Source organism: Poecilia formosa, unplaced genomic scaffold (genome assembly GCF_000485575.1).
Source record: "Poecilia formosa unplaced genomic scaffold, Poecilia_formosa-5.1.2 Scaffold427, whole genome shotgun sequence".
NCBI lineage: Eukaryota > Metazoa > Chordata > Actinopteri > Cyprinodontiformes > Poeciliidae > Poecilia > Poecilia formosa.
Genome location: NW_006800366.1, coordinates 356,843 through 373,983, shown reverse-complemented (window position 1 = coordinate 373,983; position 17,141 = coordinate 356,843). Strand labels below are relative to the sequence as shown.

The 17,141-nt window shown below is 44.7% G+C and overlaps 2 protein-coding genes across 3 annotated transcripts; one reads left to right on the top strand and one right to left on the bottom strand.

Annotated features, from left to right (window-relative positions):
- The first annotated feature begins 91 nt into the window (after positions 1-91).
- On the top strand, positions 92-16,751 carry zmat2 (zinc finger, matrin-type 2). Of its 2 annotated transcripts, none has more exons than XM_007577085.2 (6): positions 92-259; positions 14,476-14,575; positions 14,690-14,813; positions 14,891-14,964; positions 15,568-15,713; positions 16,275-16,751. In XM_007577085.2, exons 1-6 carry the CDS (start codon positions 242-244, stop codon positions 16,416-16,418), a joined length of 606 nt encoding a protein of 201 aa, XP_007577147.1. In that variant the 5' UTR covers positions 92-241; the 3' UTR covers positions 16,419-16,751. The 2 variants fall into 2 exon arrangements, with proteins under 2 accessions (XP_007577147.1, XP_007577146.1); XM_007577084.2 differs by lacking the exon at positions 92-259 and adding an exon at positions 12,716-12,890.
- On the bottom strand, positions 5,962-12,589 carry slbp2 (stem-loop binding protein 2). Its single transcript, XM_007577082.2, has 9 exons — positions 12,483-12,589; positions 11,079-11,234; positions 10,593-10,670; positions 10,077-10,157; positions 9,806-9,949; positions 8,781-8,942; positions 8,557-8,707; positions 7,537-7,663; positions 5,962-6,546 (listed from the first exon to the last, which is right to left on the bottom strand). The coding sequence occupies exons 1-9, from the start codon at positions 12,533-12,535 to the stop codon at positions 6,482-6,484; spliced, it is 1,017 nt and encodes a 338-aa protein (XP_007577144.1). The 5' UTR covers positions 12,536-12,589; the 3' UTR covers positions 5,962-6,481.
- Positions 16,752-17,141: the final 390 nt, after the last annotated feature.

Here is a 17,141-nt window from a genome sequence, read left to right as displayed (position 1 = left end):
CTCACCTGACCATACCTGGGTTACCTTCCGTCTCTGGCGCTTCTCTTCTGAAACTGTAATAATTTAACAACCAATTTACTCACTTCCGCTCACCTGTAGGACAGCATTTTTCCTGTTTATATGTTCCTCTGTTAAAATCTGCCTCGTTTGCCATCACTACCTGCCTGCCTCCTGCAGGGGGCGCTGCTAATCACAAATTTAAAAGTCAGTTCCAGCCATTTCCGGTAACCGAGTAAACAAGATGGCGTCAGGCAGTGGGGTGGGTTTTTCTACTATTATAGTTTAAATATTTCATTTGTACTTTTTAAACCTTAAACCTTAAGTGTCCGTAACTATTCAGGTTTCTCTGTCGACCGGAACCGCCTTCAGCTCCACCTGAAGCCGTTTAAAAAGCTTCGGAGCACCGATGCTAGCGGGTAGCATGCTAACAGACAGTGACGGGAACATTAACCAGGTTTTTAGTCACAGTTTATGACCATATGTACATTTAAACTCGAGCTTCAGTCGGTACCAGTCGTTCGTGTGTCTCTGGTTTTATTGTGAGGCAAAACTGATGATAAATAGACGCTTAGCTTTTAGCAGAAGCTCAGCCAACCGCTACAACACAACTTCCGATCTGTCAAAATAAAGTAATTCTCGGTTTGAACAATGATTTTAAAAATAAGAGTTATGATTCTGTATTAAAATAAAAAATAGTGTTTTTAATCCTCTTGCTGTTACGTAACTGAATCTCACTTTGGGTTCTACATCGTTATCTTTATCATCTTAAAGAATAAAAAATACATATAATTATTTATTCAATTCAACAGTACTTTATTCATCCTAAAGGGAAATTAAATATTGCTGTAACTCTGATCACCAGAGTATCTTCATAGAGTCCTTGTTCATCTCCAGTAGCAGTCATGCAAGAAATCTATAGAGGCTATGTATGACAGTAATGTTTAAATCTTTTCAATTTCCTGAGGAGCTATAACTACTATAAACAATTATTATATGATAAAAGCTAAGTATTTGTTATTGTTTGTTTCCAAAAGTGAAACTTGTGTAAGTTAATTACAGATAAAATGAAGTAGTTATAATTTAAACATCTTCATTGCTGCAGAAAAAACAAATCTGGTTAGGCCTGTCACGATAACAAATTTTGCTGAGCGATTAANGTCAGAGAGGAGCTGGGGGCGCGCAGCGGGCAGGTTCCGCCCCCTGCCATGCCCACACCCCCTGCCGCCACTGCCACGCCCCCGCCCGCCACGCCTCCGCCCACGCCGCCGTGGCACTGCTGGCGGCTGACGGGAGTCCAGACGCGAGAAGCGCTGGGCCTCCAGGTGTAGCGGCAGCGCGATAAGTCCTCCGGCACCGACAGCGAGCGGCAGTGGCGCTTGGGGGGCGGAGGTGGCGGAGGGGGCAGTCCAGGCCCTGGGGGGAGCGCCGCCGCCGCCCCAGACAGGGACAGCTCTGACGCCGAGGTGCTGGGTGCCAAGGGTCGCTGGGGCTCAGAGGGGCCCCCCTCCAGCGGGTCGCCGGCCTCCTGAAGGTGGGCATCGGGGGGCACCAACGGTACAGGGCCGGGGGGAAAACTAGAGCTCAGCAACCCCCCCTGCAGGCTGGTCTTAGAGGGAGGGCAGAGCTGCCAGTAGCTGCTCTCTGGGGAAACACAAACAGGAAGTGATTCTACTGAGATGAATTTCATTTTAGGTTTTATTCATGCTACAAACTGAACTAATAATAATAACCTAAATAAGCAGAAACATTTAAAGCAACCATGACAGTTTTCTGCCGTACCTACCTTCCTCTGTCTCCTCACTCTGATTTTTTTCTCCTACTACTCTCCAGTTTGCTGGCATTTCAACTACTAACTCCGTTTTCTCTGTTATTTTTCTCTCCACATAAGTGACACCTGGTCCGGCGTTCTGATTGGCTGTAGGGCTGGACTGTTAATCAATAACAATATATATCGCAATAGATACGTGACCAATATCTACAGATAAGACATTTGACAGAATATTCAACAAATGGAATATTCACTGAACTCCAATGAGGAACCGCACGGTATTCTGGGAAATGTAGAAATTAGCTGCTCAAACTCTCACAGCCAGCTAAGCTAGCTGGGTGGCTTCAAATAACTCACTCATTATTTGGTTGCTTAGCAACTCACTTACTGGTTGCCTAGCAACTCACTTACTGGTTGCCTAGAAACTCACTCTTTGGTTGCTTAGCAACAACCTGCTGAGTAACTTACTCTGTAGCAGTTTAAGGTTTCGCCACTGTGCTCATAACTAGTGGTGGACATTTCTTAAATTTCTTATAAGAATTTTTATTTATGGTTCTTACGTTACATTGTAATTAATTATGTTTAAAACCTTACAAAACTGTCATTATTGTCAGGTTTGTTAGTTTTACTATTTTCTTCACAATAAAAACATCAACAAATACCAATAAATTTGAAAATGCAGTTACTGTGATATAAATCACAGTTCTCGTATTACAGATGGGAATGTTTTTAAAGAGCAATATTCATGTTTGTGGGGCTGTAATTGCTGTGACAGTTACCATCTTAAGGTTAGCTGAAACAGGTGCAATAAAATGTTCTTAATGTCACTTTTATCATTAACACAATACCACAACATATTGTGATAAATTGCTGCTTAAAAATAAAAAACAACTTATGTGTTTTTTATCCAGTTGTTACTCGATTAATTGCCAGAATAGTCTATAGATACTCGATTGCTAAAATAATCTAGTACTTCTTAAGCCTCCTGCCTGAACAGCAGGCTGCCACCTCGGCCAAACACTCACCAGGCATCAAGCCATCTGGGGGCCAGCACTCTGGGAGGGTTTTCGGGTCCAGCAGGGACTGAAAGAAAAAGCTTTGGTGTCAGCGAAACTCTTGGATCTGAATGTTCACCTGGGTTTCTCTGGCTGAGTGCCTCACCAGGTAGTAGTCCCCCGGCTGAGCAGGGTCGCCTGCCAGAGTCTGTTTCCTCAGGCTCTCCACCAGCAGCGAGACCACAGCATGGTGGCAGGGGCCGAGGGGAGAGACGGGGGAGGGCGGCGAGGAAGAGGTGGGGTCAGGAGGGGGAAAGAACAGGGAGGAGAGAGGGGGAGGAGGAAGAGGGAAGGGAGAGCTCTGGCCGTGTTTTTTTCTGTCTGTTTGTTCCGTGGCAGGAAGGAGAGGGGAGGAGCTTAAGGCAGAGACTCCGCCTCCTTACCCCCTCAGGCCCATGCAGCCCCGCCCACTATCACAAGGACATCATCATTCACCTGTTGCCCCGGGAACACACCTGGGGAGAAACACAAGTTCAAGTTAGCATTGAAGAATCAAACTAGAAGCTGAATCCATCAACACTTTTGCTCAGCCAACAAAACAAACAAACAATGATAAAGAATGTTACAAATAGTTTATAAACAACACAATGCAAATTAACAGCAGACCCAACAAGACCACGCTACAACTAGACCATGATGCAACAGCTAGCTACACTAGAATCAGATGTAACGGTTCCCATAGAGCCAAATCCATCGGTTCCCCTCAAGTGTCCCTATATCTGGATCCAACTGTGGCCCTAGAGGCAGATGCAGCAGGGGGCGCTAATGAGGCACCCCATTGAAGGGGTAACACAAAAAAGGGACATCAAAGGGGAAATAAAAGAGGTCATTTTAAAAGGGGGCTAACAGAGTGGCTAAAGGGGTGACTTAATTGGCCAGAAGGAAGATTGGCAAGTGGCTAACAGACAATGCCACTAATAGGCTAATGGGGTGGGTAAAAGAGGGGTAGGAGGGTAAAATGGGGTATTTTATGGAAACAGGGCAAACTACATAGCTGCCAGAGGGGTAATAAAGACTGATGGAATGGTTAACAGAGGGGTAATAGCCCTCTGTTAACCAGAGTAACAGGGACTAACTGAGTGGTTAAAAGTGGGGGTAACTGGACAAAAGGAGGATTAACAAGGAGAGACAGTACAACTGACAGGGCTAACGGGGATAAAAGAGGGGTACAAGGGCCAAATGGGGTATTTCAGGGTAACAGGGGCTAACTAAATAGCTAAGAAAGCAGTGATAAAGGCTAATGGAGTGGCTAACAGAGGGGGTAACATTAACAGGAGTAAATTGGGGGTGACAATGGCTAATTGGGTACAGGGTGACAGGGTGGCCAACAGAAGGGGTAACACTAAGGGGGCTTATTGGGAATTATAGGGACAAATGGGTGGTGGGGTAATGGGTGTATGGCGGGGTGGTAGAGGGGGTAACAGTAAAACTAGGGCTAACTGGGGGCTACTGGGTAATAATGGGGGTAAATAGGAGGCCGAATGGGAAGACTAATGAGGTGTTGGGGGTAATGGGATGCATCGGGGGGCTAACCGGGGGTAACAGCAGCAACCAGAGCCCAGCTAGCGTCAGCTAACGGCGCTGTTAGCGGCACAGCCTGAATAAACAAACGGAGATCCTCAGTTGATGCTCGGCTACAGGCCTGCTGCCTCCCCGCCAGCCTGGATGGTCACAGCGGCGCTGCTGGCACACACAGGCCGGTCCGCGGAGCCCCTTAGCGGGGACACGGGAGGGAAGCACGCCGCAGACCGACCCGAACCACGATAGAACCGAACATGCAGTGGTCCCCCCTCCTCCCGGGTCCCAGCGGCAGCTTACCTGGTCTGGTGTCGAAGTGAGGCGGTTCCGGTGCACGGTGTATTGACCCAGTATTACCGAGGAGCAGCGGCACCGAACCCACCGAAATGAATCAAAGCACGGATGATGTCGCTCGGCTCCGGTACCGACCCGCAGCTCAGTTCTGATCTCAGCGCGATGTCTCCTAATTATCCAGCATAATAATGGAAATCCTGCGCGCACACGCCCGTGAGCGGCGGGCATTCATAAATAACATTTACGGTGCCAGGAGGAGGATGAAGAGGAGAAGGAGGAGGAGGAGGAGGAGCGATGCTTCATGCTTCATCATCAGCACCTGCTCCTCTTCTCTTATTTTACTCCTCCAGCCTCTGCAGATCGCAAACAGCTGAATATCTGGCCAGAAATCCTGCAGAAATAAAAAATAATCCAGCTGGAGCAAAACAAGCCCGCAGCGCAGGGGATGATGGGAACTGTAGTTCCCAGGCCGATAGCAGCTTGTTTACAGCAGCAGCTCTGATCCGCTGTCTCTTCCTGGAGGCTGTGGTTAAAGGACAAGCCTACAGAAATCACAGTCCTGCAGCTGAGCACCTCCACCCTCACCTGTCCGTATCTGAACACCTCAATCCGTCTCTGCAGACACACACCTCCACCTCCACATTCAAGACTTCCAAAATACACATTACAGGTCAAAACCGAGCCAGGGAAAACTCATAACATGAAAAAAGGTTGAAAATGCTCCTAAGCAGGTGGATCAGGGATCCTATGCTGCAGCGCTGGACTTCATTAAAATAAAAATCAAATTACAGTACATTAATAGGTAGGCCAACACAACAGCAAAATGTCCCACCTGAAATGGCTCCATGTTCAACACTGAAATAGTTAAGTTCAAATATTTCAGTATTGTATACATTTATAGAAATTTAACATTAAAGCACTTTGTGTGAGCTGCTCTGAGTATTGAAGTTTGCACAATCACAACATGCCAAATCTTTTGGGCCACCCCCAAAACATGAGGCCCTGGGTGACTGCTCCAGTGAGGCCTTTAAAAATCTAGCTCAGATCTTTTGACTTGGAGGAAAAAAAATCTAAATGATCCATTTCTGACCAAAAGAAAACAAAATGGTGTATGTTGAAAGAGAAATGTTAAAGACCAACCACAATAGAACATCTGCATAAAGAACTAATTCTGCATCCACTGGAACTGCAGTTGTAGAGCTGAACGATTCAGGAACATCTGGGCCATCCTTTTCTCTTCCAGAACCAGAGCTGGTTCAGCACTGGTAGCAGGACCAGAACATCTTCTCCCAGTAGTCCCGGTTTGAAGCAGAGATCAGGTCAGGCTTTAGGTTTTGACTCTTTATTTACATCTTTATTAATCACATTTCACTTTACTCATAAAGCAGCACATGGAAGTAAAAGAAATCTCAGAACACCAAAGTGGAAGCGCTTCGACTCCACTGATCAGGAGCTTCATTTTTTAAAAGAAACATGAGGAGGAGGAGCGGAAGATGCAGGTGAAGAACCGAGTGACGAACGGGACAAACTCGTGACGTTCCCTCAGTGCAGGAACCCGGCGTGACACAGGTGACTGTGCTCATTCTAATGCAGTTAAACTAAAACTAGTGCTAACAGTAAGGCATCCAACCGCCAGGGGCGGGGACCGGACCGGGACGGGCTGGGTCGTGCGTCACTGGGCAGGTCGTGCGCCACCAGCGGTGACGTAGGTTTGTGGTGATCTTTAAAAGACGAGTGAGTTTCTGGCTCCAAAACCCCAAAACATTTGGAAGAGTTCAGAATCAGCAGAAAACAGGTCAGGTCCAGTTCATTCAACATCAGGTCCAACTGGGCTAGGATCGGGTCGTCAATACGGATTCCAGAAGAGCTGATCGGAAAACACAGGAACCTGCTGGTCGTCAGAGCCGAAATCTGAGGAGACAGACCCGAGGAATAAGAGTTAAATTGTAGATCTGGACAAAGGTTCTGGTCTGGTTCAGACCTGCAGGAACAAAAATTAATACCAAAAGCTTCAGATTTAGATTTTAATCTGCTTCCAGAAGAAGTCAGATGATTAAAAATGATTCTAGATTAAAGTTTCCATTCATTCAGAAACTAAAGTGCGTCAGTGCACGATTTGACATGTCTGCTGCCCCCAAGTGTTCAACAAGAGTAACTGCAGGTTCTAGGACTTCTAAGGTAAGGAGAAGACAAAAAGTCCCTTTTGGACCCACCTTGACCTTCGTTTCATGTCCATACATCACTTTTAGGCTACATTATCACCAGCCTTGTTCAGTTCGTTTGCCTATAAAGTATGGTTCAGTTAGCGAGGTGTGAACACTAATGGACTTCTGGTTCTACAAACCTCGGTCTGGATTTGGTTTGAATGCATATGTGAATGCCAAGCGGACCGGAGACCGCTCCAAAAGCAGGAAGTGGACTACAGTGCAGGGCATTCTGGGTAAATACAACTAACGCTAATGTGCTAGCCTAGCAAGAGAAATTACATGTGGTATTTAACCAAAGACATAAATCCTCCAACCACTAAAAAGCACTCCAATTTAGTTTCCATTTGGTGAAAGAGGAAGTAACACTCCGTCTTCTTCAGAGGTTTTTGTGTCGTTTCCTTCAGTGGTGCAGCGCCACCATAGGGGAGGAGGAGAACAAGTTGCTCAAAGGGTTTGGTTGGTTTGACTCAGCAGAGAGAAAGAACTACAGCAGATGGAGATGGAACAGATTAAGATTTGGACCCAATAGAACTGAGTCAACTGAACCATCAGGAGGGAAAACAACCTTAGAACCAAATCTATCAGGAATAAAACTCAAATTCATGTTTTTTTTTTTTTTAGTTTTAATCATGCTTTCATGACCCAGGTTCAGTTAGAGATTGGAAGGTGTTATGAGGGATGAATGTGGCCTCACCTGGGGTGTGGTCAGTTTCCATCAGGAGGCGGAGCCAGTCGTTCATGTCGTCATCAGGGGTTAGCTGACTCCTGCTGGAGTAGCTGAGGCCAGGAGGAGAGCGAAAAAGCCGGTGGCTTGACTCCAGCTGCCGGATGAAGGAAAACAGGTCAGTCACTCAGAGTTCTAACTCGGAATCGCGTTCAGCTGACATTAATTCTACCTGCAGCACAAACTGATCGACTGAATAAAACCAGTTTTTTCACCCCACAGGGTTCCATTATGAACCAGCCCCGAGGAGAACCATGCATGTCTCCATGTTGAGAACCAGGCTCAACATGAAGCACTTAAGTGATCAGGGGCCGGCTCGGTTCCAGACCTGCTTAAATCGGCGAGCACGTGCAATTATCCTGCAGCTGGTTAATCAGGGGCTGTGTGAGGAGGAGTTAACCCAAGCCAGAGTCCATGAACCATGAGCCCAGATAAAGACTTTGGGGTATCTTCAGTCTGTCAGAATCTAAACATTAACCTATAAACTGGTTTGTCTAGATTTACTTTAGTTTCAGTTAATGAAACAAACCATTTGAATGTATGATGTGGTTTTCAAACCGAAGTCAAGACTACTGCACAACCAGCAGTGGATACTTCATATGGCACTACAAATTCTGTATGCCAATGATTTTTCTTAACGTTTAAGCAGAAAGTTCAAGTTGCACGAGACCAGCCTAAGTGAAACTGCTAGCCAATCCAATGCTGACAAACAACAGAGGAAGTAGACAATCTAGTGGATGACCAAGCTAGGCATGTTAGCCACTTGCTTAGTTACTGGGCCGCCAATTATTAATGAGATCAGTAGATGGCCCCATGCTGGGTGGACAATAGAAGGATATATAAATACCGCCATACATGACTGATCACCCACTGACCTGCATCAGATGTAAACATCTGATGTAGCTAGATGTTTACATCAGACCATCATTGTTTAGAGGAAGAAAACACTTCCTCCTGCAATAATCGGCGAGTACAGAGGCAAGGCCTTACTGGGGACAGTGGAACGGTCCAGGCTCCAGGAACGTCCACAGACGGAGGAGACACCGAGGAGGCATCAGAGGCTGCAGGAGTCTCCTTCTCTCTCTGCTCGTCTCCTCCATCCTTGCACAGTTCCGACGTCATCTTGGCCAGCTGGCTCTGCCTGCAAACACCAGAGGAGGATGAGACGCTGCGCTTTCTGCTGCCGAGAGCGTCCAGCAGGGGGCGCCACCTACAGCTGCTCCACCGGGTCAGGCGTGTCCGGGGCGTCGCTGGCCGGAGGGTCCCACAGATGCAGCGCACGCCTCCACAGACGCACCTGCATGTCCCAGGAGCGCCGGCTGTACTTCCGGTACTTGTTGGGCGTGGCTGGGTGGAGCTTTGGGTCCCGCAGGTGTCTGTGGAGGAGATCAGCCGATCAGGGGGCAGAGCCCAAGCCTTCAGCATACAGGTGGGCCTTTATCGTGAAAATTTATCATCGTCAAGATAAATTTCAAATACTGCTTAAAAACACCTTAAACTGTCCTTATTGTGATTTAATTTAAGTATTTTCTTGACTATTCATGCCATGAGTGTATTACATATCAAATTTGAAAATATGCTTAATTGCAGCTACTGTGTGCAGTTCAGTGATGCTGGTGACAGTGGCGTCCAACAGCAGTGTTTTTTTTTTTTTTCTTTTAAACATGAGCCAACAGGGGGTGCTGTGGAGGAGACTGAAAGAAGATGAGGAAAAAAACATGCAAAAATTAAATGAAAAAAATTTGAATCCCAGAAATGTTTAAATCTTGCATTTATCTTGATTTTTTGTTTTTCAATCATCTTTTAAAAATAAATACAAGTTTAAATAATTATTCAAATGTAATTTACTTGGCTGTCAGTAAATTCATCAAGTTGTGTTGCTCCTCAAGCTAGCATAGCTAGAAATGGAAACTTTGCTGACAAGATAAAGGACCTCTGCTGCAGAAAATCATACGAACTTAATTTTTAACTAATGAGATGAATAAAAATAACTTTCCTGTAATCAAAAGATGGGACCATGTTGAAAAATATAATATAATTTTCTGCCAAAGTTATCTAAAATTCAAATGGTATGAGGTTAACATTTATGCTAAATGAATTTAATTAAATGGTGAATAAAATCATTCTAAAAGTTTTTTTTATTTTTTTACATATTTTGTAGCATCGACTGTGGGTTCATTAAAAAGCAGTAATTAATAGTTTGTGTCTGAACATCCCAACTTCAGAGATGGTTTCTCACTTGGGGACCTGCTGCAGGTAGTTCTGGTAGCCACTGGTGTTCTTCCCGTACTGGATCTGCTTCTGGCGCCGCTTCAGGACTGCTGCGTTCGTCTCGGTGTTGGCCGGGTCTGGCAGGCGGGGGTAGCAGCGGGGAAACAGCGGCCTGCAGGAAACAGAGGCCAAGCCGTCACCATGGTGACCAAACCCGCCATAAAGCAGACCAAAACATGCTGCGCAAATCAGCCGAGGTTCAAACAAACCCGACCAATCCGGGTCACCGTCATGCTGACCTTTTCCCGTCTACGTCTTCTGTCCCCACCGCCACACTGCTGGTGGACACCTTGAGGATGCAGCGCTCCAGGATGGACGGCCTGCCGAGGAAAACTTTAAGAATCCACAACTCGAGAAACCCAAAACAGAAAACATTTTCACAAATTTCCAGCCTTAAAAATGAGGGCGTTTTGCCATTTTTGAACAATAAAAGGGAAAGTAGAAGGTTTGGTTATTAAAAGATGAATAATTCATCTAGTAGATTTACATTTTTTGGGTCATAGTTTTGTCTACAAATGACCCCTGAGCCACACTTTGGATACCCCTAATTTAGACTCCACGCAATAAAAACACTTAATGTTTCAGACTGAAGGTTTGTCCTGATCTGCACGTTTTCCTTCCAGAAGCAGCAGGAGCCTAAAGTCCTGAATGAAATGATCCAGACAGCTTTAAGAGTCTGGATCCCAGGAAGAAAACAATGAAGTCCTGCGGTTCCTGCAGAGAAGCGGCTTGGTCGGGTTGGTGGAGATAAAAACCTGCGAGGCTTGCTTCCGGTTCGCTCTCGTCCTCGAAGTCCGCTGGCAGCCAGGGGAGATGGGATCGGAGATGCGTTGCTGGAAAACCAGAAGGAAAAACGTTATGGAGCAAATATCCAGCACAATGCAGACATTTCAGAAGATCACTCAAAAGAAAATAAATAAGTAATCTGGAAATGTCATCTTCCAGAAGAGAGAGAAAAAAAAAAAACTTCCAACTTCCAGTAAAAGTGACCGTTTCTCTGCGAAGTCTTGCTCCAGTATAATAATAATGACTTCCAGGTGGGCTTTTATTTTTTCTTTCATGGCAGAAATTTGTTTCCATAAAAACCCAGCTGTGTTGCCACCTGGAGGGAAAGAATCTGAACTGCAGTCTTGATCAAAACCAAATAAGACCTGCTGCAGTTTAATTATCCATCCCTTCCTGTAGGGGGCAGCACTGACCTGACCTTCCGGTAGGAACCAGTGACCAGGTGAGCCACCTACCTGACCAGGGTGTTGTAGACGGAGCTGCAGCCGGGGAGAAGCCACGGTTCGGGGGAGGAGCTTGCCGGGGCGGCCGGCATCAGGTCGGGAACGCCGCTCCACATGGCCGCTGACCAAGAATTGGCACAAACACACGACCAGGGGCTGGAAGAGAAGCTGGCAGACCCAGGTCAGTAAGTTTCCCACCCCAAAAAAGTCTAATATTTAGACTTTGTTTGGTAAACTAGAAAAGTTTATTTAATCTCGAAGCTTTTTACATTTTCACCTAAAGATCTGAATTCAAGTTAGAAAACAGTGAAAGCATTCATTTATGCATTTTTAAGTTAAAAATCTCAAATTCATTAAAAAAATAATTTCAAAGTCTGAGTTTTACATCTGACCAATAAAATTATTTTAATCCATTAGTCCTCTTCCGCTCTCCATGAGTTCCTGCATCCCTGTGGTGTGGAGGAGGTTCTGCTGAGGTTCCGATTGCTCTGATAGAACCTCAGCTCGTCTTCATTATTGGTTCTGGTGTCTTTTGTTCCTCTTGACTCCATAGATTCTCCATGAGGTTAAAGATAAGGCCAAGTTTGTTGGCGTTACCGTGGTGATTAAAGCAGGTACTGTGGGTTGGTACCAAGTCCAGCTGGAAAATGGAACCAGGAGGAGCTCTAAGCTCCCCAACTCCATTGACTGAACTCCAGAAGACCCAGTAGATCACAACCAGATCATGTCATGGTGACCCAGAACTTCACCAACAGGAAGCAATCCGTTTCTCTCCACTCTTCCTCCAGAATAAGAAGAAAAGTTAACTTTGCTTCACAATCCTCTCAAGGTCAACTTTAGTTTTATTACTACCACAATTTATCCTTCCACTCAACTTTCCATTATGTTTTGATACAGAACTCTGGACAGCTTCTTTAGCTGTGACCTTTTGTCGCTTAATTGTGGAGAAAGTGAGTATCTGGGTCAGCAGACTTCCTCATGACTGAATTAACTATCCATTTTATTGATTTAATCATCTGAAAACTCAACATTTTATTACCCAGAAGAGGGAAGAAAAAAAAACGCTTTACATTTAAATTTACCAAAACCAGAGAGCTTCTTGGTGATGACTCCGATGGAAATCAGTTTTATTTGACTGATTCTGGATGATATCCTCTGAATTCACACCACTAAGCCTGGGAGGTGAAACTTGGGACCAAACACAGCAAGAATCTGAACCAGCCAGTCCAAATGAGTTAAGAAATAAACCCAAAATAGGTTCAAAGCTCAAAACTTTAACATTTGGAGTGTAATCAGTTTAACAGACAACAGGTCAGAAAGATAGAGCTCAATGTAAACTACAGAGGAAGCAGTTTTCCTCTAAGTTAGAAACTGGTTCTAAGAACTCTACCTGCAGGTTTAGGTTCTGGTTCGTACCTGGAGGACAGCAGCGGACTCTGGGCTGCGGGTTCCACTCCGCTGGTTGACATTTCTGCTCTTCTCTTCAGACAGACACGCCATCATTCTGATTCTCAGCCTTATAATGAGGCGCACCTGCGGCGCTGGAAAGGGGGCGGGGCCCAAAGCTCACCTGACCATACCTGGGTTACCTTCCGTCTCTGGCGCTTCTCTTCTGAAACTGTAATAATTTAACAACCAATTTACTCACTTCCGCTCACCTGTAGGACAGCATTTTTCCTGTTTATATGTTCCTCTGTTAAAATCTGCCTCGTTTGCCATCACTACCTGCCTGCCTCCTGCAGGGGGCGCTGCTAATCACAAATTTAAAAGTCAGTTCCAGCCATTTCCGGTAACCGAGTAAACAAGATGGCGTCAGGCAGTGGAGTGAGTTTTTCTACTATTATAGTTTAAATATTTCATTTGTACTTTTTAAACCTTAAACCTTAAGTGTCCGTAACTATTCAGGTTTCTCTGTCGACCGGAACCGCCTTCAGCTCCGCCTGCAGCCGTTTAAAAAGCTTCGGAGCACCGATGCTAGCGGGTAGCATGCTAACAGACAGTGACGGGAACATTAACCAGGCTTTTAGTCACAGTTTATGACCATATGTACATTTAAACTCGAGCTTCAGTCGGTACCAGTCGTTCGTGTGTCTCTGGTTTTATTGTGAGGCAAAACTGATGATAAATAGACGCTTAGCTTTTAGCAGAAGCTCAGCCAACCGCTACAACACAACTTCCGATCTGTCAAAATAAAGTAATTCTCGGTTTGAACAATGATTTTAAAAATAAGAGTTATGATTCTGTATTAAAATAAAAAATAGTGTTTTTAATCCTCTTGCTGTTACGTAACTGAATCTCACTTTGGGTTCTACATCATTATCTTTATCATCTTAAAGAATAAAAAATACATATAATTATTTATTCAATTCAACAGTACTTTATTCATCCTAAAGGGAAATTAAATATTGCTGTAACTCTGATCACCAGAGTATCTTCATAGAGTCCTTGTTCATCTCCAGTAGCAGTCATGCAAGAAATCTATAGAGGCTATGTATGACAGTAATGTTTAAATCTTTTCAATTTCCCGAGGAGCTATAACTACTATAAACAATTATTATATGATAAAAGCTAAGTATTTGTTATTGTTTGTTTCCAAAAGTGAAACTTGTGTAAGTTAATTACAGATAAAATGAAGTAGTTATAATTTAAACATCTTCATTGCTGCAGAAAAAACAAATCTGGTTAGGCCTGTCACGATAACAAATTTTGCTGAGCGATTAAGTGTCTAAAAAATTATTGCGATAAATGATAATATTGTTTCAAGATCTTTTGACACTGATTTAATGGAAATGACATAATAATGCATGCAATTTCCTGCCATAGATATATACACTTTATTTTCAAAAGAACACATAACACTGGAACTGATAAACTAAAGAAACAAAACAACCAAAAACAAAAATAAAATTGTCAGTCTCCATTAACAAAAAACGTACTTGAATAAAAAGTAAACAACATAAAGCCAAAGTGGAAATAAATACTGCATTCAACCAAAAGAGTGCAGATTATGAAGTCTGTATACTATATTGGCCTTCAGTAATCACTAGATTTAAATAGAGAAGATGGGCACATCCGGCCACTTAATGCAATAGTTCACACTACACGATTTTTTGCCCCCATTTTGCCCTTATGATAATCTTAGAACGTTGAGCGATCCAAGATGGTCGCTGGTGATTTCATAACCGATCATCCCGCAGTGTATGGTGTGTTACGGTAGATCGTCGTGGCCGCTCCGCTCTAAATCAGGGGTTTTCCCCGACTGGTCAAAGGTTAACTTTACAGAATTTATTTCAGTTTACTTCTCACTAATTCAGAACAAAAATCGTTCAATCTGGAAAGGTAAACCGCAGGTTTCTGAGGATCCGTTTCTCTGGAACCTTTTCTCATGTTCAACTTTTACCTCTTCCAGTCGAGTAAGAACGACTTCCGTCGGAAATGGGACAAAGACGAGTACGAGTCTCTGGCTCAGAAACGTCTGGCGGAGGAGAGGGAGCTGGAGAAGAGGGATGGTGAGGAGAACTGTCTCCATCATGGCTTCACTTCCTGTTTCTGTCCGCTGATTAGAAGCAGAGCTCTGATTTCCCAGAGGTCATAGATTAAAGTTTTTCTTTGCGCTCCTCCAGGGAAGATTGCGCCGCCCGTCAAGCGGGAACTCCTGCGTCACCGGGACTACAAGGTGGACCTGGAGTCCAAGCTGGGGAAGACCATCGTCATCACCAAGACAACGCCTCAGGCCGAGATGGGCGGGTGGGTGTTCAGAGTTGGCTCCGCCTCCACGCCGCCTGGCCGGTGCTGCCGCCTCATTTCTTCTTCTGCTGTTCCAGGTACTACTGCAACGTGTGCGACTGTGTGGTGAAGGACTCCATCAACTTCCTGGATCACATCAACGGGAAGAAACGTGAGTACTCAAACCAACAGCTGTTACCATGGAAACGCTGTGTTTTGGTTTACTGTGAGTCCATCAGCTGAGCTGGCTGAGTCAGACTCGTCTCTAGTCTGGGCTTGAGTCTTGTAGCCATAGCAACCGGTTGATAAGTGCTAGCCGCTGTTAGCTGAAAGAGCAGTCATTTTGTTTACAGTAGTAGAGATGATCGTCGCCATCAAAAAATATTATAAATTCAGAAATATGATTAAATAAAGTATCTGGTAGTTTCGTGATATAAATCAAACTTTTTTCAGCGTGTTTATGTGTATGTGGCGTCCTGAAGACGTTTATTTAAAATAGAAACGTTTTAAGATCAGTAGTTACCTAAAAAGGGAGTAATAGGTTTTGTCATCATTTTCATAGTTATCACAACACTACTACAAAATATTGAGATCACATTCTAAGTCCACATTGCCAATGCCTTGGTGGACACCCTTGTTTAGGGTCAGAGGTCAAGTTTGGAGGTAGGACGCGAATGGAGGTACTAAAAGGAAAGGAAGTCAAAGTCCTAATATGGGTATAAATGTAAACTGTGTGTGTGTGTGTGTGTGTGTGTGTGTGTGTGTGTGTGAGCAGACCAGAGGAACCTGGGCATGTCGATGCGGGTGGAACGCTCGTCTCTGGATCAGGTGAAGAAACGCTTTGAGGTGAACAAGAAGAAGCTGGAGGAGAAGCAGAAGGAGTACGACTTCGAGGAGCGAATGAAGGAGCTGAGGGAGGAGGTGAGTCAGGCCATGCCTCCTGCTGGCCCCCTGACGTTACTGCGCTCCACACATGCACAGTAAAACCATCAGAAACAAATTGGATTCCCAATCCAGACCTGATTTACTTTCTGACTTAGAAATCAATTAATTTTTATTTTATCTGAATAATTAGTAGTTGTGTTTATCCAGAAAATATTTATCCACCAACTGTTTATCCAGTAGGTGGCAGTAATGCCACCCACTTGTGAGGAGTTTGGGCCAAATGTTGCCCAAAAAAGAAATGACTGTTAACACTAGAATCTGCCCTGGTGGTTTTTTCTTCTCTGAGATAAAGCAGCAGGTCCAGTCTTAGCTGTGATTGGTTGATGAATGAAACAAAATAAGACTGAATAAACCAAATCAGGAGTTTCCAAGTTTTTTGGTGAAAAGTTGCTCCTTTTTTCTATCTACAATGGCCCTAATCACCCAACTGCAGGTCCTGGTCAAACTGGCCGGTCGATGGTTTCTACTGCACTGTATTTAGTCAGAGTGACGCCTCCTGTCCTCATGACCTATCTCTGCGGCCTGTGTTTCCTGCAGGAGGAGAAGGCAAAGGCCTACAAGAAGGAGAAGCAGAAGGAGAGGAAGCGGCGAGCCGAGGACGACGTGGAGCTGGAGGAGGACGACGAAATGGCCGCCGTCATGGGATTCTCCGGGTTCGGCTCGTCCAAGAAGAGCCACTGACTGCTGCAAACTGGAACCAGTTCCTGCGGCACACTGGGACCAGTTCAGAGATTCGGATCAGGACTTGTCCTGCTCTTCATTCCCAGACAGACTCTTATTTTGGTGGGTTGTGCAGCTCTGAGCAGCCAGTTGGTCAGACATCGTGGCCCACTAGGCGGGCCCAGTAGGCGGTTCTCCTGCGGAGTCGTACTGCAACCCGGCAGCCAATCAGCTTCCAGCACCGCCTAGGTTCGCTGCGTTCAGCGTTTCTGATGAAAGTGGAAATGATTGGAATCAGGAGGAGAAGCTGCTTTTATTTCTGTTTGTATTTTAATAAAATCTTTGACTTCTGGATGGTTGTTGTTTCAGCTGCTGAAATGTTTTAATCCCATAATTCAGTTAATCTGCAGGATGATGGATTATTAATCTGATCATTTTAAAGCAGATTCTTTGTGATCCGAGGCGCTGAGTGGGTTCAGCCTCTCTCTGCGGCGCCGCAGCGTTTGATCAACAGGAAGTAGACAAGGAAGTTGGTTGTTTCCTCTGAGCTGCTGATAAATGACCAAAACCAGGTGATCATCCAGATCAGAACAAATTGCTATTTTTACTCTGCTGAACATCTGTATCCTGGGTGTTTACACAAAAAAATTAAAAATGACATCTTAAAAAAAGATTTTATTTTTTTTTCCCCAGAAATAGGAACTCTGTTCAACCACACAGTGAAATATTTCAGCCTTCATTTCC